Here is a 25829-nt window from a genome sequence, read left to right as displayed (position 1 = left end):
GCAGAGTTAAGTTATTGATATAGAGACCAAATGGCTCATACAGTCAAAAATATTCCCTCTCTGGTCCTATATACAGAAGTTTGCTAACCCCTGTTCTACACCATAGCTATTTCCCCTTAAAAGATACTTCTCACTTTCTTTAGCTCCTTCAGTAGCATGCCCTTGCCTAGGTTCAAGTCCAGCTGCCATTGGATCGCATGTCACTTAATGAATAGCTCTCTTTTCCCCATCAGCTTGAAATGCCACATTTCCCAAAGTATAGTATGTTTCCATACTTTGGTCAATTTCTGGACCCTTTTGGTTTTTTAGTGAATCCACAGTTGCAAAGACCTAGCAGCTCAGGTTCTCATGAATTCAAGGTTTTAAGACACTAAGTGTCCTCCAGCTCTCAGACACCTTGCTTTCCTCATGTCTGGCCATAGGGCACAGCCAGCTCCTGCTTTATCTTGAGTAACTCTCAAAGCCCTTCTTTGGTTCACACAGGTGTTTGAAGCTTATGGTCAAACAGAAGGCACTGCTGGCTGTACAATTACATTACCTGGGGATTGGAAATCAGGTAGGTTCTTTGTTTACTGGAGAGCAGGTGCAATGGCTGGGCGAAGAGTTCTAGATAAACTAGGATTTGGGTGTTTAGATAGCCTCAATACTCTGGATGAATGTGGCAGATACTAAATCTAAGGGTTGGTCCAGGCTTTTCTATCTTGACTGTCTGGCACTGGCGCCAGATGACCTTTCAGTTTAATTCTTCTAGAGTCAATCCATAAATATCTCTCAAACATGGCTGGAGTTATCACCATTTCCCAGTATCCTGGTTGATTCAGTGTGGTGTGTTCTAGGCCACGTTGGAGTCCCCATGGCTTGCAATCATGTGAAGCTGGAAGATGTACCTGATATGAACTACTTTGCCGTGAACAATGAAGGAGAGGTGAGTAGGCTGTGCCCAGCAGTCGTTTTTACATAATCGTGGTGGGGATGTGTGTATAAGAAAAAGCACACAGTTGTGAGCAGGTTTGTGTTTGGTTCTTTTGAGAATTTTTGCAAGGACTTCAATGTCTTGGAGCCTAACTTTGTCCCCCACTATAGAAATTAAAATCTGGTGCTCTTCATTAGTGTCATTGATATTAGTCCATCAGTTCTGTCCGACTCTTTGCAACCCCATGGACTGTAGCTCACCAGTCTCCTCTGTCCACGGCATTCTCCAGGCAAGAATACTAGAGTAGGTAGCCATTCCCTGCTCCAGGAGATCTTCAGTCCAGACTCAGGGATTGAACTCGTGTTCCCACATTGCAGGCTCTCTACCATCTGACCCACTAGGGAAGCCCAGTGTTCCTCATACTATAGTGGAAAGCATCAAATGAATCAAGGTGGTAGGGAAAAAAAAAAGATGAAAGGCAGGAGTTGGTGTTTGTAGCAGCATTCTCTGTTGTCACCATCTCGTCCCAACTTCTGTACAGATCTGCATCAGGGGCCCCAATGTGTTCAAAGGGTACCTGAAGGACCCCGAGAAGACACAGGAGACCTTGGACAAGGATGGCTGGCTTCACACAGGAGACATTGGTCGCTGGCTCCCGGTGGGTGTTTCTTCAAAACTTCTGAGTGTCCCTTAACAATGGAATAGATGTGCTCAAAATGAAAGTCTCTCAGTCATGTCCGACTCTTTGCGACCCCATGGACTGTAGCCTGCCAGGCTCCTCTGTCCATGGAATTCTCCAGGCAAGAATACTGGAGTGGGTTGCCATTCCTTTCTCCAGGGGATCATCCCAACCCAGGGATTGAACCCAGGTCTCCTGCATTGCAGGCGGATTCTCTACCACCATCTGTGCTACCAGGAAAGCCCGAGAATACTGGAGTGGGTGCCTTTCTTTCCCTTCTCCAGGGGATCTTCCTGACCCAGGATTCAAACCAGCGTCTCCTGCATCGCAGGCAGATTCTTTACCAACTGAGAAACCAGGGAAGCCTGGATACCAGGAATGACTTGCTCAAAGACAGGGGAAAATTTGGTGACTTTTCCAAAGAAGTGTAAAAGTGTATTTTGTTGTTGTTTTTGTGATTTTTACTTTTCTCGTGGCAGAAACAACTCAAGATAACTCCATGGACCTGTAGTGTTTGCCTTTTATAGGGATACATATTTTTTTCCCCACTTAATATGTAGACACACCAAAATGAGGGTGCAGGATTTCTAAGCCAGGTGTATGCAGAGACTCATACACCTCTCAGTGACCTTTTTTTGCCTCTCAGTGACCTTCACAGCCCCTCTTGGTTCAACCACACTGAGACTTTCTTTAAAGCAGAGCTTGCTGACAAAAAATCAGCAGTAAGTAGTCTCTGCAAACCCCCTCTGTTTTCCTAAGAAGAGAGGAAATTCCTGCATAGTAATGACAGTGCCTTAGAACCCCTGAAGGGAATTTTCAAGAGATTTCCTCTCTGGAAAGTTTTTGCCTACTATGTGCTGGGGGAGTGGGAGCGTAACCAGATTTAAAACCCCCTTCTTGCTCAATATTCTCAAGATTTAAGTGATATTCAAGGAATGTTTGACAACAAAATCTCTAAGAACACTGGTCCTAATGATGTATTTTATAGATTTGGGTATTATGGTAACATGTCTGTGTGTATGGTAAGAGTTCTCAGGTCTAATAAGCCAGAAGCATAGGCAATAGATGTGTTTTCACACTAGAATTATCAAGGGCTGAGCTTTATTCATCACTTTCAGATAATGTCTGTTAGGCTGAGCTGGTGGTTAATTTCCAGAGTTGGCCTTGTTGATGGTTCCAGGATTGGTTCAGTCTATTGCCCTGTTTCGGGTATGATCACGTGGACTGTATTTGCCACTTGTCCCAGTTCTACAATTCAAATTCCTAACAACCTAAGCTCCTCAAATCAACTAGCCCAGAGATAGAACCTGTAAATGACCTCTGGTGGCTGGTCAGAGAGCTCTCTCTGGCTGTTTCTGTCCTAACAAGCGCAATTACTGACTTGTTTGATTAGCAGTGGCACAGTGGAGCTGTATAGACTGATCCTGGATTTAAAAGGAATAGAGAAAAGGGAGACAAGGAGGGGAAGATCTAACTCTAAAGTCTTAATAAAAGATAACACCTTCTCTGTTCCCAAGAGTGCTGGAATGAAGTAATTGGAAATTAAGTTACTAGAAATTAAGAGCTGCAAAATTTCTTTATTGGATGAGGTAGCCATGTGCATAATCCCAGCAGGTCCAGGGGACTTTTTCTGAGGCTGCCCACTGACTTTTCACAGACACATGCAGTATAGACAGGTTTTGTGAAAGGCTGCATCCCTCCCTTTCCCCAAAGCCAAAAAGAGAAATGAAAGATTGTCCAAAAGTCAATGGAGAGGTCAAGTTTAAAAGGGAAGATTAAAAACAGAAAGGAAGATTACCTCTCATTTCACCTCGCTCTTCACTGACATCACTCAATAGGCTCAGAAACACTGATGCTGTTGTCTTTCTGTCTGCTACAGAACGGAGCTCTGAAGGTCATCGACCGAAAAAAGAACATTTTCAAGCTGGCCCAAGGAGAATACATTGCTCCAGAGAAGATAGAAACTATCTACATCAGGAGTAGTCTGGTGTCGCAGATTTTTGTACATGGGGAAACCTTACGGGTAACATTTCTTAACAATAGCCAGTTTTATAAACACTGTGCTTAAACTTGGCTTCTCCAAAGTACAGGAGGATTGATATGCAGAGGTCAGAGTTGCTTTAAGCTTAATATTGAGCACCATTTCTTTTTGAACAATCACATTTAAATGGAACATTTTTGTAGAGATGTTAAGTGGGAAAATGAGATTAAAGTTCCATGAGGGTTTGAAATATATTTTAAGAAAATAGTAGGATTCAGTTCAGTTCAGTTGCTCAGTTGTGTCTAACTCTTTGTGACTCCATGGACTGCAGCACACCAGGCTTTCCTGTCCTTCACCAGCTCCCAGGGCTTGCTCAAACTCATGTCCATCGAGTCGGTGATGCCATCTAACCATCTCATTCTCTGTCGTCCCCTTCTCCTCCTGCCTTCAATCTTTCCCAGCATCAGGGTCTTTTCCAAGGAGTCAGATCTTCACATCAGGGAGCTTCAGCTTCAGCATCAGTCCTTGCAATGAATATTCAGGACTGATTTCCTTTAGGATGGACTGGTTTGATCTTGCTATTCAAGGGATGCTAGCCCTGAATGTCAGGCTTGGGAACCATCACGTATTAGGAAGATGTAACGCTGCCTTCTTTGCGCCGCTAGGGGGCAGTGCTGCGCTAGTTCACATGCCTTTATTTCCTTTCCAGTCATTCTTAGTGGGAGTGGTGGTTCCTGACCCGGATGCACTTCCCTCATTTGCAGCCAAGATTGGGGTAAAGGGCTCTATTGAAGAACTGTGTCAAAACCAAGTAAGTCTCACTCAGGAAAGCCTATGTACACCCATGGGCCTATTGTGGGAGGGGGATTCCCTGTTCTCCCCATCCTTCAACTTGGGCACCCAGGGTTTCTCAGAACCTCCTCTCTGGAAGAACAGACTCTTGCTGTGTCTGTACTGGCTGGTTTTATTAGACTGGAAGATGGGATGTAGAGTTTAAAAACAACTACCAAAATCCTTATTCTTTTTATAGTAAGATGTGCATTGTGAAAAAATTAACTGGAAAATGAGGAATTAAATAATGCCACCCAGAGAAAACCCCTGTTACCATTTAGGGTTGCTTTTTCTTCTCATTACTGTCTTTGAGCAACATTTAGATATCACGTGTTCTTGCTCATACCCCCACATCCTGCTTTTATCCTGATGAATTTAGTTGGTGTTTTGAATTGGTTCCTGCTCAGCCTTTTCTTTAGGCTCTTTTTCAACAGCCAGTCTCTAAGTTATGTTTTCTATTCCTAGACTATAAAGAAAGCCATATTAGAAGACATACAGAAAACTGGGACAGAAGGTGGCCTTAAATCCTTTGAACAGGTATGTACTACTCATGTTATCCTGTCCTCTTCAGGCACACTCAGTTCAGTTCAGTTCAGTTCAGTCTCTCAGTCGTGTCCGACTCTCTGCGACCCCACGAATCGCAGCACGCCAGGCCTCCCTGTCCATCACCAACTCCCGGAGTTCACTCAGACTCGCGTTCATCGAGTCAGTGATGCCATCCAGCCATCTCATCCTCTGTCGTCCCCTTCTTCTTCTGCCCCCAGTCCCTTCCAGCATCAGAGTCTTTTCCAATGAGTCAAGTCTTCGCATGAGGTGGCCAAAGTACTGGAGTTTCAGCTTCAGCATCATTCCTTCCAAAGAAATCCCAGGGTTGATCTCCTTCAGAATGGACTGGTTGGATCTCCTTGCATTAGAAAGTGTTAAAATTTGCATTTATAATGGGGTTAGGAAGTTCGGTTTCCAAGGAACTGACTTCAGTGGTAGTTAACCCATTGACGCCAAATGGCAGTGACCTTTGCGTTCACTTGTGTGGTCCCTCCATGCTGTTCATTATTCATTCTCCTTCTCTACTCAGGTCTTTCCCAAACTATTAGTGTGAGAATGGGTGTATGTTACTGTTCTCCTAACCCTCCCATGTCATCATGCCACTTCTATAAGAGAAAAGATTAAGTTTCCTCGCATAGCATTTATTATTTGGTTTTGACCAAACTGGGTCTCTGTTGCTGTGTGTGGGCTTTCTCTAGTTGCGGTGAGTGGGGGCTACTCTCTAGTCGTGGTGTATAGACTTTCCATTGTGGAGGTGGCTTCTCTTGTTGTGTGGCACTGGCTTTTGGGCACACAGGCTTCGGTAGATGTGGCATGTGGGTTCAGCAGCCGCGGCAAACAGGCTTAGTTGCTGCACTGCATATGGAATCTTCCCAGACCAGGGATGGAACCCGCGTCCTCTGCATTGGCAGGCAGGTTCTTAACCACAGGACCACCAGGGAAGTCCCACATAGCATTTAGGAGGGCTCTGCAGAACAGTCTGGATCACTAGTAAGTGTGTGTACGTGTGCATCTCTTCCAGGTCAAATGCATCCATCTACATCCAGAACCATTTTCCATCGAAAATGGACTCTTGACACCAACCTTGAAAGCAAAGCGGGGAGACCTTGCCAAGCACTTTGGGACTCAAATCAAGAGTCTGTATGAGAACACCCAGGAGTAGCTTAAGGTACTTACAGCTGCAAGGGGCCCATAAGTATCCTGCCTTGTAGGAATGTGGATTTAAAACTAACCTTACATTCATTTTCTTTTTGTCTTTCCTCCTGTTGTTTTACCTACTAAATTATAAAACCATAATTTTAGGGCTTTTAAAAAATAGTGAGAGATTTAGCACGTGGACGTTTAGCCTCGAACTAAATAACTCTTGTCTTTCCCATCTTAAATGTTGCTTAAATGACATCTTGGGTGTTAGGACTGCTTTTTATCAAGATACCTTCCTTCAAGGTCCATCTGTACAGTATCTTTGTTCCTGCCTTGTGAAATCCAGCCTTTATAAGTGATAACTAGTTCAGGGGCCAAAGTGAGCCTTTGGGACTTTTTCCTTGTTTTATAGTTAACCTAACTCATTGGTGGTCTCAATATGGAGTTTCCAATGTTCAAATTAAGAGACTTTAAGTTCTGAGGAACTTAAGATATTTTCTAACTATTCCATAAAACCCCTAAAATTAAGTAGAGTTTTAAGCTATAGCAGTATTAATCGTGTTTATGAGACAGATTTTTTCTGTGTCCTTCTGTGTTCACTGAAGTCTGTGTCCAGAAGGGAAGAATTTGATCCCACTGAGCATTTCCTAAAGTCTCTAGTTTAGGAGAATGTAAAACTGGGCCTGTAACACTGTGCCCAAAAAGAATGTTCTGAGAGCGTTTTCCACAGTATACCTGGTGACCGAATCTATTCCCAACAGTTTGCTGCTGAGCTGGAAGCTGTGGGTAAAGGAGCTGAAACTCACGTCAAGTGTAGCTTTCCAGTGAATGAAGCAAGCACTGAGTAGCAGCCTCCCAGACTGGGAATGAAGGCATGAAGCCTGCACAGCAGCCATATCTCCTGGGAAGGAATCGACTGATCTTTCCTCCTGACTCCACTTCCTGCTGTACCTTACCTGCCTTCAACACTGATATCGCCTGAAAATATAAGGTGTTAAGAATAAACTATTGCAGACAACTGAATCTGTGGTGTGTATCCTCGTGGATCGTGGAGAATTGTCAGTCTTAGACAAGGGTTCCTTCACAATCATGGAAGCTAGTGGCTCTCAAACTTGGCTATGCACTAGAATTACCTGGGAGTTTAAAAAGATACCAATGCCTGTGTGATACTTATGGATTCTGGTTAACCTGGCCAGAGGTACAGCGTGGGCACTGGGATTTTTAAAAGGTCCCTAGGTGATTCTAGAATGCCACCATGTTTGATAGCTACCAAAGGAAATGACCTTGAGGATCAGGCCTGCTATCCCACAGCTGTGAATAAAAAGTACCAGTCGAAAACTGACTCCAGCTGAGCACAGTTCGTGCTTTCTCCTTTATCATCCATGTAGTCTTGAAGAGTGTTCCTTTCTGGTCTTTCTAGACCCTGAGCCCAGAAGAGCTATCCTGGGATACTGAGATAGAAGTGAAGGCAGGAATGAGCTTCCCTGCATGTCCTAGCTCCTGCTGTCTCCTTGACCTCGTTTCCCACTACCCCCTCACTCATTCCAGCTGAACCTACACTGCCTTCCTGTCCTCAGACATGCCAGGCACATTCTAGCCTGTTGTTCTGCCTAAAGTGCAAATGCTCCCAGAGACACATGACTTGTCCCCTCATATACTTTAAATGTCACCTCCATCAGATTGTCCCACCTGCTTTCTTCATAATACACGATTCCAACTGACATATGTTTTACTATCCGTCTACCTCCCTAGTCCTCATTGGAGTGGGACAGAGTCCTTTCACTCATTGCTAAATCTCCAAGTGCCCTTCCATCAGTGTTCACAAGCCAGATCCCCATCTCAAGTTTTCTGCCTTGGAAAGAATTACTCTTTGAACAGGTGACTACTGTAATTCTACTCTTGTGTTTAGAAGAGCCTGACTTTAAGCCTCCAAGTCCACCAGCCTAGAACCTACTACTCACATCAGCTTCAGGCTTGGAGAGATTCAAGCGAACATGAGCAGACATGACTAGGTTGAAAGTCTCCTAGACAGCGGTCAAGATGGTATAATATAGAAAGACCCTGAGTTCACCTCTCATGGGCACACCGAAATCAAAACTATCTGCAGAACAACCATTGATGAAAAAAACTGGAACCTACCAAAAAAGATCTTCTACAATTAAAGACATAAAGAAGGAACCACAGTGAGAATGGGCTGTAAGGGCAGATATGATCAAAGCCAATACCCCTTGGCTGGGCCATCCTCAAACTGGATAATAATTATATAGCAGAGGTTCTCCCACAGGAGAGATAGCCCTGAGCCCCGTGTCAGGCTCCCCAGGCCAGGGATCTGGCATCAGAAAGACAAGCCCCAGAAAACCGGGGGAAATGCAGGCTTCACTTTTCAAGAGTACACACAAAATTTCATGTACACTGGGACCCAGGGCAAAAGCAGTAATTTGATAGGAGCCTGGGCTACATCTACCTGCTGGTCTTGGAGAGTCTCTTGGAGGGGCAAGAAGCAGCTGCAGCTCACCCTGGGGACACAGATACTGGAGGCAGACGTAATAGGGAACATTCAACCACATGAACACTCCTGCTGGCTGCCATGTTGGCTCATCTGTACCTAGCCCCAGCAACCTGAAGGTTCCAGTGCTGGGATGCCTCAAGCCAAACCACTAACTGGGGAGATACAGCCATACCCATCAGGAGACAGGCTTCCTAAAGACTGAAGGGCCCACAGTCATGTCCTGACATGCCCCTAGGCACAGCCTAGTCCACCATGGGGTCAAAGTCCATCTCCACCCACCAGTGAGGAGATAATAGCTAAAAACTTCCCTAATCTGAGAAAAGAAACTGCCAAGTCCAGAGAGTACATACAGTCCCATACAGGATTAACTCAAAGAAGAACACACCAAGACACAGTGCCATCAAAATGACAAAAATTCAAGATAAAAAGACAATACTAAAAGCAGCAAGGGAAAAGCAACAAATAATATACAAGGGAACTCCCATACACTACAAAGCTACAGTAATCAAAACAGTATGGTACTGCTACGCAGACAGAGATTAACAGAGCAGGATGGAAAGTCCAGAAATAAATTCATACACACCTATGACCAATTAATCTATGACAAAGGAGGCAAGAATATATAATGGAGAAAAGACAGTCTTTTCAGTAAGTGGTGATGGGAAAACTGAACAACTTACATGTAAAAGAATAAAATTAGAACATTCTCAATTACCATATACAAAATTAAAGTCAAAATGGATGAAAGACCTAAATGTAGGACTGGATACTATAAAACTCCTTGAGGAAAAGGAGCACTCATTGATATAAATCACAGCAATACTGTTTTGAATCCATCTTCTAGAGTAATGGAAAGAAGAACAAAAATAAACAAGTGGGATCTAATTAAACTTAAAACCTTTGGCACAGCAAAGGAAACCATAAACAAAACAAAAAGAACACCTGAAAAATGGGAGGAAATATTTGCAAAGGATACAACCTACAAGGGATTAATTTCCAAAATATAGAAACAGCTTAAAATTAACCCAATCAGAAAAGGGGCAGAAGACCCGAACAGACATTTCTCCATACAGATGGCCAACAGGCACACGAAAAGATGCTCAACATTGCTAATTATCAGAGAAATGGAAATCAAAACTACAATGAGGTATTTCCTCACACAGATCAGAATGGCCACCATCAAAAAGTCTACAAATAATAAATGCTGGAGGTGTGGGAAAAAAGGAACCCTCCTACATTGCTGGTGGAAATTGGTATAGCTACAGAAAAACACTATGGAGGGTTCTTAAAAAACCAAGTTACCATATGATCCAGCAATCTCACTCCTGGACATGCACCCACACAAGTTGAAAACTTTAATTTGAAAAGATACATGCATCCCCATGCTCACAGCACCACTATTTACAACAGCCAAGACAGAGAAGCAACCTAAATGTCCACAAACAGATGAATGGTTACAGATGTGGAATAAACAGTGGAGTGTTACCCAGCCATAAGAAGAATGAAATCATGCCATCTGCAGCAACACAAAGGGACCTAGAGATTGTCACATGAAGTGAACTAAGTCAGACAGAGAATGATAAACATTATAGGATATTACTTACATGTGGAATCTAAAAAATGATACAAATGAACTTATTTACAAAACAGAAATAGACTCACACACACAGAAAACAAACTTATGGTGACCAAAGAGGAAAAGAGGCAGGGAGGGATAAATGAGAGATACGGGAGATGTTATAGACATACACTAGGGCGTCCCTGCTGGTTCAGCAGTAAAGAATCCACCTATAATGCAAGAGACATAGGTTGGATTCCTGGGTCAGGGAGATCCCCTGGAGAAGGGCATGGCAACCCACTCCAATATTCTGGCGTGGAGAATCCCACAGATAGTGGAGCCTGGCAGGCTACACTACATAAGGTCACAAAAGAGCTGGACACAGCACACACAGATACACACTACTGTGTATAAAACAGATAAGTGAGAGCCTAGTGTTTGTACACCACAGAGAGCTATATTCAAGATCTTGTCATAACCTATAATGGAAAAGAATCTGAAAAAGAATATATGTGTGAGTGTATATATACCTGGATCATTGCTATACACCTGTAACACTATCAACTATACTTCAATTAAAAAAAAGTCTACTAGAATACTATGATCTCAATATGCCATTAATTATTTATTTGAGGCAAATATATATATGTCTTAAGACTTATGATTAAAGATGTGAATTTTCCAAGAGGCAGTAAAGCAGCAGTTTTTCCATAGGAAATAACACTCCTTTTTAGTCGGCAAAAAGAAAGATGACTAGAGTAAAAACTATGATTTATACAGAACAGCCATTGATCTTTATTTGATTTGACAAAATCATCATTATTAAAAGACGGGTAATAAAATCTGAGCTTACACTGAATCTGACAAGTTAAGTTCTATAGTATCTGGAATATCAGAAATTCGGCCGAGGGGGGACAGAGGATAAAAGCATCGCATGCAGATGCTCCTGGTAGAGGGGGACCTCTATCTGCACGTCAGGTCCACTGTGTGCAGCGCACACAAAACTCTAGAGAAAATGCAACTGACTCGCTTGGGTGAAGTGTTTTTCCTTTTGGGGAGGGGGAGAGGTGGCAGAGAGGTGCAGGAATTCAAAGGCAAGTGCAGAATGGCTTCTCCATTTCAAAGTGGTAATAAAAATATCTAGATCATGGCACTAGGGCACCTTTGAGGAAAAGAACACCTTAACCAGAGTAGGCTCATTGCATAATTCTTTAGTAATATGTACAGTTTTCAAGTAATGGAGCGGACTGAGAGGAATTGTACTTCAAAAGCAGCTATCTGTTTTTCTTCTCGCCCTCTGGGGCTTGATCTGTTTCGGCGTCACAGGGGCACTTTTCTACACAGTTTCTAGGGAACCATCCTCTTATTCTTGAAACACCTGAGGGAGAAAATGAAATTGATATGAAATAGACATACCAAAATGACAACTGTGAGACTTGTAAATCCTATTACTTCAAACTGATAAGCTTTTAATTACCCCCCCATTTTGATAAGCACAACTTGAGGCTAAAATGAACTAAATAAATAAAAATTCAAAATATATACATTCCCAACAAGCTAGAAAATAGGTATTTCCCAAGTTCCATCATCTGGGAAAGGACCTTTATGTTCAGGAGCACTCCAGTGGAGTTGGAGGGGAACCTGGAGTCCAAGCACACGTGTGTGCCTGGGATGGAGTCTGACACACCGTGCCACTTCATCTGTTCTAGGGGACTATCTCCCTGGAGGTGAGCTTCTTAAATTTGTTTTTTAACAGGTGCACTTCTATATCAAGCTTGCATAACCTATCACATGGGCTAATTTATGATTAACCCAGTGTTTTCAAAAGAGCATCCTAGGTTAATTTCTAAAGAAATAATTCTTAAAAGTAAATTAAAAAAAAAAAATCAAAGACAGGGAATGTTTCAATTCACCAGTTTTTATCATAATAGAATGATTCACTCAATGAGTGCATGTATAGCATAGCAGCTTAGTCACAGGCTCTGAGCCAGACTGCATGGGCTAGAGTCTCGGCTCTTCCTGTATTTAGTGTGGCCTTGGGCACGCTGCTAAGCCTCCCCACATTTCAGTTCCCTCACCAACAAAATGTCAATGACAGCATGGACCTCAGAGGGCTGCTGGGGACTGAATACCACAAATGAAGCATTTCCACAAGTGTGTGCTGCCTATTTAAGCATGGGATCCAACGTTCAGTAATCATTGCAAAGACCCGATAAATACAAGTGCTATGGAGAATACATGGAGCATCTTTTTGTTGCTTAATGAGTACCTTCCTATAGTTCCCCTAATGCATGTGACTGTTTATAAAAGGTTTTCTTGTAAAATTTGCTGTTATTGCTGGCAGTCTTATCCTTTAAACACTCGCTTTCATGTTCATACCTTCTAAAACAGAATCATCAAGAATTTTGTCTCCATACAACCAGTATCTGAAATATTTAAAAGATTAAAATTAATTTTTCTTTTTAGGCTAGATGCCAATTTCACTATTCAAGAAGAAATTCAGTATTTTCTGTTACGTACCGTAACCCTCTTGTAGCTAAGATGAATTCCCCTTTCTGTAGCCTTATCCGAGGTTCTTCAGTACAGGGGCTTGTGAAGAATGTTTTGATTCCTCTATTCAAAGGACAGCAGGTACCACTATAATCTTCTATCACTTTATACCGGACCTGTCATCAGTGAGTAGAACAGTTTAACATTAACTCATGTATGAAGTTTTTTAAGCTTGAATGTAAACCGTTAAAAGTAGACCCAGAATATCAGCCAACAAGTCTTTCCCTTCTGGTTTGCTATCTACCCAGCTCCCTTATAGAAGGTAATTAACTGATGCTTCTAATTCTCAGGCTTTTCTTGCCCTTCATTTGAAGCACATGGCTAATACAATTTTAGAAGCAGTGTTGCCCAATGGAACTTTCTGCAATGGTGGAGATGTTTTACACTTGTGGTATACAGTGTGGTATCCCCTAGCCACAAGTAGATACTGAACACTTTTAATGTGGCTGGTGCAACCAAGGAATTTAAATTTAAATTTAATTTAATTAATTTAAATTTAAATAACCACATGTAGCTTGTGGCCACTGAATTAATTGTTCAGCATCACTTTAAGGACAAGTTTCCCACTAGGGAACTATATTGAGGATAATTATCTTTTGACAATATAAACTGACTAAATTCCCTCCAAACCTCCAGTCCAAACTATCTGAATGAAAACAAAAGTAAAATGCATCAAAGTTCAACAAATGTATTAAGAAATATTATTTAATAACAGCCAACAGTTGGTTTTTTACTTAGAGGCAATTTTAAAATCTACTTAGAAGTGCTGAGCCTGACAAAGGAAAAGAAATTAGTATCACTGCAAAAGAATTACTTACACTTCTGACTCTTTTATCTGCTTTTTGTTTCAACTGTTCTATCTGTTTGGAAGATATAAAAAGAAAAAATGAAATCTCGTATCTCAACACTGAAACACAGGCTTTCCTCGTTTACTGTATCAGAGTGACATGACAAACTCCCAATTTTCCGACATTTCAAATTGCTGTAATTTAAAGGCTACACTTTTTTTTTTTTAAAGCATGGAAAGAAGGCTCTTTGACTAAAAATTGGCACTGAAGTGGGACTTTCTTCTCAATGTTCCCTCTCCAATGTCTTTATCTGTGTATAATTACAGAGCATTCCCTGTGGCCCAGTAATCAAGGAGATGTGCTCTCTGCCCTCCGGGGGCTTCCAGGCTAGTCCCTTAAGATGAAGCAGTCCAGAGACTCACTGAGTCCTCAATAAGACTGCAAAGTTCATCAACAATGAATTTTGATTAAAAGTCGTCATTTTGACTCCTCTTCTCCACTTATTCAGCTACAACCTGCTAAATGACACTACACTAGATATAAGGGGAAATAATCTCTGCTTAGAATCTTGCCAAGTTAAAGACACAAGGATTAAAATTGAGACCTCATGTGCTCATATAACTAGTATATGAGTAGGTACCAAATCCAGATGAGTCTAGATGAGGGCGGGGGGGCTGGAGCTGATCTGAGTAATTTCTGATAAAGAGGAGGTCACATGGCGTAGAAAAAACTGTGGGGGGAGAATTGTATCAGGGATTTGCTGAGTGGACTAGGCTGATCCGAAAGGCTGATTCCCTCCAGGATGTAGGTGGTCTGACAAAACAGGGTCCAGTGAAGGGAAAGGCAAACCACTTCAGCATTCCTGCCTCAAGAACCCCATGAACAGTATGAAAAGGATGTAAGTGAAAGGTAGCTTTTGGCTGGGTTTTATAAATTCAAGGTATGGAATCAGGACTTTATCTCACAGGTATGGTGAGATAAGAGATTTAAATTGAAGGAGGTCGGACATGACTGAGCGACTTCTTCATGATATAAGGAGTGCTTGGGAATTCACTTAGATTCATTTTGACATGCTGAAACAATTCTTATGACTTATTTTACTACAAAATGCCATCGGAGTTAAGGAGAAGTTAAGAGGAAGAAGGTGGGGTAAAAAGAAGACTATTTGAACAAAACACTCACTGTTAAGCTGTACTGGTGACAGTCTTCTCTAACTGGCCAATCCAGCCCATCTCCTTCAGGGACCCCTGACCATGTGAATACTTGTTTGAAGTTCTTCCATCTACTTCCCATATCATAAGGAAAAACAAAGTCGTCATCTAGTTGATAATATTGAATTCGATCTTTAGCCTGTGGGTAACAAAGAGGTAAGATGGCAGATACATCTGCCTTAAACGGCTTTTGGCAATAGATAATTGAGAACTGTTATTCCTCAAATTTGCATCACTTCTAAAAATACTTCCTCCTTGTTATAACATTAGAATACATGGGAGTAATAAACACTTATCACAATACAGGAAGAACTTGACAGACAAAACACCAAACTTGTATAAGATCATCCACAAAATGTGTGACAGGGCTTTTTTAGGAATAAGTCTAAATAAGACTGAATTTAAGCATTCAAAAATGCTTATTAAAAGTCAGTAACTTTATTTCATGTACAAAAAATCCTCAATGTTCCTACTTGTTCAGTAGAACAAAAGGATCCAGGTGTAAAGAACAGATGTTAATAAAGAGATTTAAGAGAAAACAAGGGTTTATTCAGGCTGGAAGGAACTTGTAGGAATGGCCAGGAAAGGTGTGACGGGTGAGTCATTTTATGAAAATTATTGTTTTTTTTTAAAGTTAGCAGGTTAAGTGTAAGAGATCTTTCAGTTTTACATACCATTACGTATGTCTGCATACTTATATAGGCATTTATATGCACATTTTATGCATATATATATCCAAGTTTCATAAATTATATTCTAGGCATTTAAATTGTCATCTTTTACCTAAGGGGATAAACTGGTTTAGGATTTCTGAATTTCTACTGACACCTAGTGGTATAAAGATACATTGTTTATTCCTACAATGAGTATACAAACCCAGTTGATATTTATTGTGTAATAAAATATGGTAATTTTGACCCATTTTCTTTAACTTAAAGAATCATTCATTTGATTTTTATTGAGCAACATAGTGCCAGGTTTAAAATAACTTCTAGATTTAGTGTGGCACTTTACAGATAGCCTTGGTCATCGGCAAAAACAGTTAATCTAATGTCAATGTTATGCTAACTAGAGATTATACCTTGAAATATTTTATTATCATCGGATAGTATTTTAGAGGAAAGCTTCTTGCAGTTACTTATAAAGTATACTGATAATAACTCAATTACAAGAATTGTCCAGCTGTAACATGAAAACATGTAAGTCCAGCCCCACCCTGATAATGAGTAACTTCTTTTCCCTTCTTATAAACAAAAACTTCAGCGTCTTAAAATAGATTAAGAGCCTCAGAGAACAGAGATGTAGAATATTAAAAAAGACAAAGTGCTAAGGATGAGAGCAGTTTACAGAAACAGCAGAGGCATGGAGTCTGTCTGAGAGAAGCACACAGTAAAGAGGGAACTCTGTGTACCGTATGTGTTAAAAATTGACAGAGATGTGCAACAGGCGCCATGGGAAAGGGGAAGAAAAGTACTTCACTCAGTCTAGGGAGAATCAAGGAAGGTTCCTCGGAGGAACTGACAGCTGACCCAAGTCTCAAGGGGCAAGAAATAAGGAGAAAAGAGCTAGAAGAATATTCTAGGCAGAGGGAGCAACATGTGGAAAAACACAGAAGCATACGATGTGTAAACTATTTGGTATTAGCTGGTATGGAGTAGGAATGGGGTGGGGAGGGGTGGAAATGAACTGGAGAAGCAGGTAAGGGGAAGACATGAAAGGCTTTACTACACAGAAGCTAAGGAGCTTGGACTTAAACTTGTATATCTGTGGTTCTCAAAGTATGCTATGTGCATCTCCTTCAGTCCCCAAGACCTTTTCTTGAGGTTAAACAAAGTCAGACAACTTTGATAATAATACTAAGACATTCTTGCCTTCTTTCATGGTGTTGACATTTGCAGTGGTGGGTGAAATTGCTGGCACCTTATGTTGGCGTCAAGACAGCGGCACCAAGCTGTTATATTCTTCATTGCTACACACTAAATTCCAACCAAACCAAACCAACAAAAAGCCCAGTTTTACATAAAAATGTCTTGATGAATAAAAATTATTTTTATTAAATCTCAGCCCTCAAGTAGACGTCTTTTTAATATTCTGTGTGACGAAACAGGGAATACACGTAAAGCATGACAAAATGCTTATCTCAAGGAAAACACCTGTCTGAGTTGTGAGCCAACTAAAGCTGTGCAGCCAGCTTTTTTCATGAAATGCTATTTTTTTGAAAGAATGAGTAATATAACAGACAAACCAAAGTTAGTCAGATTTCAGTATTTAGTGGATGTCTTCTTGAAAATGAACAAAGGTCAGGCTATTACTTCATATAAACAACCATTTGTTGCTAGTGAAAAATGTAAGGCTTTCTAATGAAAATTAGAATTTGGAAAATTTACATCACCACTGTGAGTTTGACAGCTTTCCAATATTTAAAATTTTCCCCATAAAACTGGTAGTGATACAAATGGGTTTACACCTTGAATAATGAACTGTATCAACATTCCAAAAATCTGTGAATCTGTAAACCAGTATGTTCCAGAAGACCAATGCCTGATGCCCTATATGGGTAAAGGATCCGTTCAAAGAGCAAGACAGATTGATGGATTTGAATACAAAGGAATGCAAAAAACTGACTGAAGTAATTTTAGATCTTACATGCAACTAATCTCTCAACAACTAGCACTTGTCAAGTTATAATGTATTGTTATTATCAAAGAATGTCCACTGTTATCTAAAAGGCATGGTAAAATACCCTCTTCTACCTACTTATCTGTTTGAGACTGAATTTTCTTCACATACTTCAATCAAAGCAACATATCTCAACAGACTGAACGCAGAACTAGATCTGAGAATCCAACTGTCTTCTGTTGAGTCAGATATTAAAAAAATTTGTAAAAACATAAAACCAATGCCACTCTCCCTATTCTGTTTATTTTGGAAATTTTAATTATTTTTCCAGAAATGTTATTTTATTAACATATAGTGGATTTATTATTGCTATTTTTAAATGAAATAATATTCAAAGGTTTTCTCAGTTAGAAAATATGGCAAATGTCAATAGATATAATACCCAATAGTATAATTAACAAAAGCTCTTTGGTGTACTTAACAATTTTTGAGAATGTAAAAGGTCCCGAGGGGCTTCCCTGATGGTTCAGTGGCAGAGAATCTGCCTATCAATGCAGAAGATATGGGTTCCAACCCAGGGTCAGGAAGATCCCCTGGAGAAGGAAATGGCAACCTACTCCAGTATTCTTGCCTGAGAAATCCCACAGACACAGAAGTCTAGAGGGCTACAGTCCATGAGGTCACAAAGAGCTGGGCATGAATTAGTCGCTAAACAGCAAACAACAGAAGGTCCCAAGACCGAAGTTTGAGAGCTGCTGCTAAGTTAAAACTCACCAACTGGCTGCTAGGGGGCTAAATATGTCCTATAGGTGTGTTTTCTTTGGCCCATGAAGATTTTCTGTTTATTTTGTTCTTAATTTGAATTGCTTCTCAATGCTTAAAAGCAAAGAAGGTAATATAAAAATCCAGATCTCTGGTTTTTCTTAGAAAAAACAATTACATGATCTCACAATACTAGGTGAGGATTTCTCTGCGGCAGTGATGAGCTTGCTCTGCTGGACAGCTCTGGAGCACAGGCTGGCTCCACTCCTCTAGCTTATCTGCCTGGGCCGCAGCGCAATGGGTTTACAACCCCAATAAGCTACAGGGACGGAAAGGCTCTGGGAAGTTTTAAATAGGGAGTGGGGCATATTTTAACATCAGAATCACAATGGAAAGTGTGAAGTATGTATTGGAGGTTGTGAGGTTTGTGACAAGCTAAATGTTCTAAGCTCTATCTGATGTGTAAAGCCTACATGGCACCTTGGTAGGACAGAAGCTCCCATCTCAATGAACTGCCTTCTCCTCCAGTCTGAGAGAGTACGGCCAAATAGCTTCATGTGTGACTTAGAACAATTCAGTGTGAGATGGTTCTGTGGGAGTTTTATTGAAACAGGAATAAATCAAATGGTTCCTATAATCACCCTTCACGTGGCATGCAAATGACATAAGGAAGCCATTTGGTAGTCAAGCTTTCTTTTGGGGGCATTTACTAGTTAATCTGATCTATTAGTTAATCAGAACTTAATCAAAATTAAGAAAATAATTCTAAAATTTACCTTCTCTTCAATCCATGATTCAATAGAAGTTTTGTTTCTGAGAATTATTTTCATCTAGAAATAGTAAAATTTAAAATGTTACTGGTTCATTTAAGATTATCATCTTAAAAAAAAAAAGATTATCATCTTTACACTACCCCTATGAGACAGTTTTTATTGCTCCATTCCATAGATGAAGGTATCAGGACAATAGAGATTAAATAAAAGAGCACATGATTCATCTGACTCTAAACCACTGGACTATATCTTCACATGACTACATCAATCCACAATCAAATCTGAATTAAATTTAATTAAATGAAAGTCATGCTCTAAGTGCTACCTTCTGAATAAGTTTTCCAGAGTATTAATAAAATATGATACAATACATTCAATAGGCATTAACATATTTTGCCATTAAAATTTTACCACTATTTTTAATAAACCTTAAATGCATGATTAGTCTATTTATTACAAGTAACAGAGACTCATTACAGTCAACCTAGACATTCTGTTTGCCTTAAAAACTTGAGTATATTCAGTCTTGATTCTACTTTTGATTTTCCTAGAAACGACAATTTCATTTATGTAGGTTTTTACACCACATGACTTTATTTCTAATATGATTCTTAATTACATGCATTGGGAAAAATTTGTCAAAGAATTAGATTCTAGGCTAGTAGAAAATATGAAATATAACCCAAACCAGGTTATTTTAAAACTAAGAGTTCAAAAAGGGTTGGGTAAGGCATCAGGGCCTGCTAGCGCAGCGTTTCTGGTTCTATGAGTTGTGCAATTCTCTGCCATCTGGCTGTGCCTTCATGGAGACAGTGCTCCACGGTAAGAGCAGCGCTGGACTAGGAGTCCTCACCGCATCCCGAGGACCTAGCACAGTGTCTGGCTCATGGTGGGCCTTCAGTGAATGAATATACGGATGAAACAAATGCTGTGAGTCACAAGAACTATTTTTTGATCCTTTCAGGGTCACATCCTCCTTCTCTGGGCTCTCATAGCACTTTGTACATAAATCTATGATATACACATGGCCCTGATTTAATGGCAGGATCCTCTTCATTCTCATTATTGTAGACTCAGAAATTAGCAGAGTGATTCATCATAGAGCAGACATTAAGTGGCACCAATGTCAGGGTTGTTACGGAGATTAAATGAGCTAACATATGTAAAAGGCCTAAAATAGCGCTCCATAAATGTTAGCTATGTTAGTATGCTTTTGATGAATATATGCCATTATAAAATAACATTAATAATTATGTTTACTGAATGCATGAATGGATGATATCGGGTATGTCACTTAACCTTCTTGTGACTCAATTACTCATCTGCAAGGAAGGGAAAATAACACTCCTCTTCAACTTCTTTTGGGGTTGATGTGAACATCAAGAGAGACTGTGAGAAGAGCTTTCTCAAGGATAAAATGCTGCGTAACTCTAACTTAGGATTTTTTAAATTAAATCATTACCAAGAAATGCTGGCAAAGTCACTTCGAAATTATCTGACCAGCAGAAGATAAAATTCATCACCTAGGTGGAGAAAGTAACAATAATCTTCATTTCACACAGCATACTTAAATGACACTTTTTTTTTCCTTCTCATTACAAGCAGTCCCAATTACTCGACAGTGTTAGCTCGAGGTAATGGAGGAGCTTACCTGGATAAAAAACAACATCCCAACAGCTATGGTTGTTCCTAAAGCTAATCCCAAGGCAAACAAGGTGGCAGCAAACGCAGCTAATCCAAAAGGAATAATCGGAAGAGGATCTCTCCGGGCTGCACTCATATCAATCTTGACGGTGTTCCACCCAAAGGAGAGCTGCGAACAACAACACCACCCACAAGAAATACTTGGTTGTCGTAAATGGTTAGACTCGACTCTACCACTTAAAACCACTTCATCAAGAAGATCAGCAAATGACAACGTGCTACTGTGGCCAAAGCAAACGTAACTGTTTTCTAATTAATTCTGTGGCTTGAACTATAGTGACATGCATGATATCCTCTTTGGTATTGTCAAATGGTTTTTGTTTGTCATCGTTTCCTCAGAAAGCATTAGGTAGACTGCACACGCACTACTGGGGATAAATGACAGTGGACACAAATCTAAGTTGCAAGTGTATCTCCCAGCTTCTCCTCACTTTCCTGCATTTACAGTGCTCTTCCATAGTGACAGAGAAAGCCTAAGATTCAGTGGTTTCTCCCCTCTTGTTCCACAACCAGAGGTTTAAGAACGAGTAACATGTAGGTCAAAACATATCCTGCTGATGTGTACTGCCTGGCCTGCAAAACGTTTTAAAGTATTCAGAGTTAGGTACCAACATTTAGAAATCTAGTGGTTTAGAAATCAGATTGCACATAGGGATAAAGTCTGGGTTTTCAGATTTTTCTTGAAAAACCAGATGATATGGCATTGCCAGGGTGGATTTCCAAACATCAATAAATAGGTGAAGTAAAATACGGGTTGTCCTCTGTGTGAAGGGCATGTGTTTTCCAGGTTCCTATTAGGCCTGGGTCCCTCATTTATCCTCCAGGCATGCTTAAGGACCTGAATTTGTGACCACCAAACTTTATCTCATAACCACGTGCTCACAAATCAACTCAATCAGTTGTACGATATTTAAGAACGTGCGCTTGCTTTGTGAGCCATGTTCCAGAGCACTGGATTTAGAAATGAACGAAAGAACTGCAAGTGGCCACAGGATCGAAGGCAAACAGAGGGCACTTGAACTGTCTTTTACTTCCTACTCTTCTGCTTTTTCCTCTAACTATTCTCTACCATAGCTTATTGAAGTCCAGTAAGTTATACATAGTGAAACTTCAACTATAGCATATACGATGAGTTTCCAGATAGCATATACAAAATAATCTTTCCTCATCTTAAAAACTGTTTTAAAGCTTTTTCAAAAAAGGAATCCCTGTAAAGGTAAATCAAAGTTCTATTTCCCCACCTAAACTGCAGAACATCTGTTTCCAAAAGGGACTTCTTAAAGAATCTTGATAACTACTATTTATTTAATCTCTCATGATTTGATAACAAACGTTTTCACTTACCCGATTATAAAGCTGCGTATACATTGTCATGACAAAAATAAAGGCAGCATGAATGCAGCCCAGTGGTGCTAAGAGGAGGAACAGCGTGAAGGAAGCGTGATTCTGATAGCCGCAGCAGTTGTTGATCCAAGGGCAGTGATGGTCCATCTTCATCACACATCTAACCGGAAGAATTTACAGAAAACGTGAGGCAGAAAATCCTGTCTACTTGAAATAACTTTGGTCTTCAAAAGATCAAGCACACAGGAATCTAGCATGAGTCACGGAGGAATACTACTTGATAGAACAGAAAGAAAAATCTTTATGAGTTTTTAAACAACTTTGAACAGTGATGACTTTTAAATTTTAAACAGCCAAAGAAAGGGCAGGCTTTGTAATGGCTTCTGGGGGAAAAAACGTCTGCTACAAGTAAGTTTGTTTAAAGAAGTCAGGAGGCCCACTGAAAGGTTCATTATAAAGAAATAAGCATGGTTCCTGATTTTCCTCTTGCTCTTAAATGCAGTGACTGGAGTGGAAAACAAGAGAGACCGAACAAAATTACTTCTAAATCTCCACTGGGGCTGATGGGGCCTGGCAGACGCTTATAACTTCCTTCCTTCATGTTCTTATCCTTTCCATGTGGAGTCTCTGAGCTAAGCAAGCTAACTCTGGAATGTAAGACGTGGTTTAGGAAGTCTTACTGTGTTTCCTTTCCTTGAGGTTGTTAGAAAATTTTCTGGCCTCAAACTAAACTTTATTTGCTCCTCCAACTGTCCCCCTAAACCTCAGAATTAGCATCATAAATTTCTTATTTATCAGTGGATACAGATGTTCATTTACAAAGGTTCTATCAATAGCTTAATTCATTTTTTACAGTGATTCTGTTTTCTTTCAAGTAAGGCTTTTATGTTAAATACTTGTGATAACAGGCACCTGGATTCACTTATTAGATTTTTATAAGTGTAGATGTGATTCAACTAAATAATGGAAAAAGCAGGTCTCCTTTACAATTTAAACTCAGAACAATTCTAAGGCTAGTTAATATGACAGTCGACAATTGACACTGATTTACAAAAACAACTTAAAGTATAATGTTTTATCCTGTTCCTGTCATGGCAAGAAGAAAGAGTGAGATGTTCATTATCAGAATTGACAATTTAAAAGTAAGATTATGGACACAAATATTTTAACAACACTGTTTATAAAGTAGTCACCTTGCAGGGACTAAAACTAGGATTGATGTGCTAGAAAGAATAACAAAAGGCCAGTAATCAAGTTGATCAGTCTTCAATAAATAGCAAAGACACAGTACCTGTTACACTTTCTGCAGTGATGTGACCGTGGTGCCTTGTATGCTTGGCAGACTTTACAATACTGGAGGTACACGCTATCCTGAGAATTTTTCTTGGCAGTGAAATATAAACAAAATATAAATTTCTGGGTAATTGGAAAAGTGATACTGCTGTTATCAGAAATTCATTATTTAAACAAATTTTAGCTCAAAAAGAAGGGCTGGAAATGCAAGCTAAAATTCAAATTCTATCTTTTCCCCATCTCCCATAAATGAAAATCAAACTACAGTATTTATTCATAAGGGTTGGCTTGTTATAAGCTGTCCATTGTTTCTGAATACTTTATAAACTAGTCAGGGAGGCCTGGCGTGCTGCGATTCATGGGGTCGCAAAGAGTCAGACACAACTGAGTGACTGAACTGAATTGAACTGAGCATCATAAAGAGTCAGACACGACTGAACGACTGAACTGAACTGAACTGAGCTTCTAAAGTTTTCTTTTTCAGTTATGAGGGATGTTAACATGTTACATGGAAAAAAAAAAAATCCCAGTGCCAAACCACACTGTGGAATTATGAGGTACACAATATACAGTGCTTCCTAGAAACTTATGACCATGTACTCATTACCACCACTCCTTTTTTTTTTTTTTCATTGAAATCGCTTTGGGAAATACTTTCAAGCAGGTATGAAAAAAATTCTTTGAGCTCTAAATGGCCAGTGATTAGAATAATATGCTTAGTCTCCACCAAGGTAAAAAGTAGGCTATGTTTGATATTATTGGTTGGCAGGTAAGGAAAAGACTAAATATATGATTATCATGAGGGTTCACCATTTTAAGGAACCTTTTTCTTACCGGTTTCCACCCCAGAGGGACGAAGCCAGGACCAACAAACATGGCATTGAAATAATTATAAAGAATCATGACAGTCCAGTTTATCAACATAATGAAATTCACGCTTCCTCCAGTGGTATGTAAGGGCCAATACCACAACACAGAGTCAATCATGGCCATGGTAGAACATATTGCTATAACACCAAGGGCTATAATGGGACCCCAGTGACAAAGTCTCTTTAATTCTTGGAGATTTTCAAACTTGACAACTGAGCAGAATGTACCCATTTTGGTGAGGAAGAATGTCTTCCAGTTTTTAAAGAATTACAGATTTCCTTTTTCTGTGCACACATTTCCTCGTGCCACAAGTCCGAGTGTGTTCCTTAATTGTCATGTCTTCACGTTGTGGGATGTTAATGCAGCTTATGCCATTTTCACTGACACTTTTTAATCTAGGAGAATCCAGTACCTTGGTTTGAAACTTAATCTAAAGAAAACAAAATGAGAAGGTTGGGTAAGACATTTTACTATCTACTGTATTTGTTAATTTCAATAATCGCCTAAATAGAAGCAGCTCACAAGTACATTACTATGAATGAGTATCTCACCAAATATCAAAGAGAACCATTTTCATCTTATCCAAACTTTAGTCAATTCTGAATGGCAGGTAAACTGGATCCATGATTCTTAAGTGGTTGTTTTTTTCCCTTTGTTCCCAACTTGTCAGAGGATTATGTCTGTGCAAGCGTTTAGTGAAAGGCTGCAGTTAACAAAAAAATTTAGAGCTGGGATGGAGGGCCTTATAGTTGACCTAATCCAGTTTCCTTCTCCATAGAAAAGAAAATGGCTCAGAGAGGCTGAGCGATTAAACCACCTGGGTGAGTGACAGCTGAACCCGACAGAAGCCAAATCATCAAACTTCCTTTACAGAGTTCTGAACTGTCTCCTACCCACTCTTGAATGAAATCTAGTTTGATCCAGACAAGGTCTACAGCATTTGCCTGCGGTTGCCCCTCTAAGGCTAACGTAAGGTCTACTTGTGTTAGAAGTAAAGAAATCGGAGGATGAAAGCTCAAGGAGGGGAGGGGAGGAGCGGGGAGAGGAGGTGAGGAGAGAGACGTGTGTGTGAACTCAGGACCGGAGGCGTAGATGAAAATAAGCACGAATGAGACTATTGGGGGGGGGGCGGGGAGGGAGGGAGCGGGGGAAAGGCGAGGGACCAGGAAGGCAGGACGGCGAGCGCGGGGAAGATCTGTAGAAGGCTATTTAGGACTGGACTGGAGTGAGTCAAGCGAAGAAGATCTGAGAACCAGAGCAACAAAGATTTCCACGCAAGAGATGTCGCGCTGCCTCGTGCCTCAGTTTCCCTCCCGTGTTATGGAGCAGAGCACTGAGAAATCCTCACGCTGGGGACGAACATCTTGGTAAGGGTGGTTGGTCTCGATTTCCTGGAGATGCTGGCTTCATTCGGGTGGGGCGATGACCGCAAAATCATGTCCCCTGCTTTGACTCCCACCTCGGTCCGGTCCTCAGTGCCCGCTCCTCGGCCATCGCATTTCTGGGGCGGCTCGGGCTCACCCGGAGCAGACTCTCTCCCTCTCGGATAACTCCGTCCTGGGTACCCCAGCCCAAAGCAAGTAGAAAGTAAATTCTGTGCGCTAGAAGCTGGGGTGTGTAACCAGCCACGATCCGCGCGTCGCTCCGCCAGCGCCCTCGCAGCTGCTCTCCTGCTCGAGCTCAGTGCGCAGTCTCCGTGACAGCCACTTCCGGGAGGTCCGCCGCATCAACCTTCCGTCGGGAAGCAAGTTCCTCTGG

The 25829-nt window shown here is 40.7% G+C and overlaps 2 protein-coding genes across 9 annotated transcripts in view; one reads left to right on the top strand and one right to left on the bottom strand.

The window, feature by feature from the left end:
* Positions 1-7113, top strand: part of ACSL5 (acyl-CoA synthetase long-chain family member 5) — a 59430-nt gene extending 52317 nt beyond the window's left edge. For all 5 annotated transcript variants that reach the window (XM_005698481.2, XM_018041568.1, XM_005698483.3 and 2 more), the window contains 8 exons: positions 484-556; positions 837-925; positions 1455-1571; positions 3472-3615; positions 4283-4384; positions 4870-4941; positions 5972-6118; positions 6852-7113. In XM_005698481.2, the coding sequence (XP_005698538.1) occupies positions 484-556; positions 837-925; positions 1455-1571; positions 3472-3615; positions 4283-4384; positions 4870-4941; positions 5972-6112 (738 nt within the window). In that variant the 3' untranslated portion in view covers positions 6113-6118; positions 6852-7113. The remainder of the gene's footprint in view (positions 1-483; positions 557-836; positions 926-1454; positions 1572-3471; positions 3616-4282; positions 4385-4869; positions 4942-5971; positions 6119-6851) is intronic.
* Positions 10924-25766, bottom strand: ZDHHC6 (zinc finger DHHC-type containing 6). 4 transcript variants are annotated; one of them, XM_005698486.3, is made up of 11 exons: positions 25420-25766; positions 24036-24501; positions 23200-23291; positions 21909-22068; positions 20512-20673; positions 18864-18917; positions 14678-14845; positions 13526-13567; positions 12678-12823; positions 12537-12583; positions 10924-11535 (listed from the first exon to the last, which is right to left on the bottom strand). In XM_005698486.3, exons 2-11 carry the CDS (start codon positions 24300-24302, stop codon positions 11432-11434), a joined length of 1242 nt encoding a protein of 413 aa, XP_005698543.2. In that variant the 5' UTR covers positions 24303-24501; positions 25420-25766; the 3' UTR covers positions 10924-11431. The 4 variants fall into 4 exon arrangements, with proteins under 4 accessions (XP_005698543.2, XP_013830753.2, XP_005698542.2 ...); XM_013975299.2 differs by having other exon boundaries at positions 25433-25766; XM_005698485.3 differs by having other exon boundaries at positions 25531-25766.

Source organism: Capra hircus, chromosome 26 (genome assembly GCF_001704415.2).
Source record: "Capra hircus breed San Clemente chromosome 26, ASM170441v1, whole genome shotgun sequence".
Taxonomy (NCBI): Eukaryota; Metazoa; Chordata; class Mammalia; order Artiodactyla; family Bovidae; genus Capra; species Capra hircus.
Note: the sequence above shows the minus strand (reverse complement) of the source record. Positions and strands in the feature narration are given on the sequence as shown.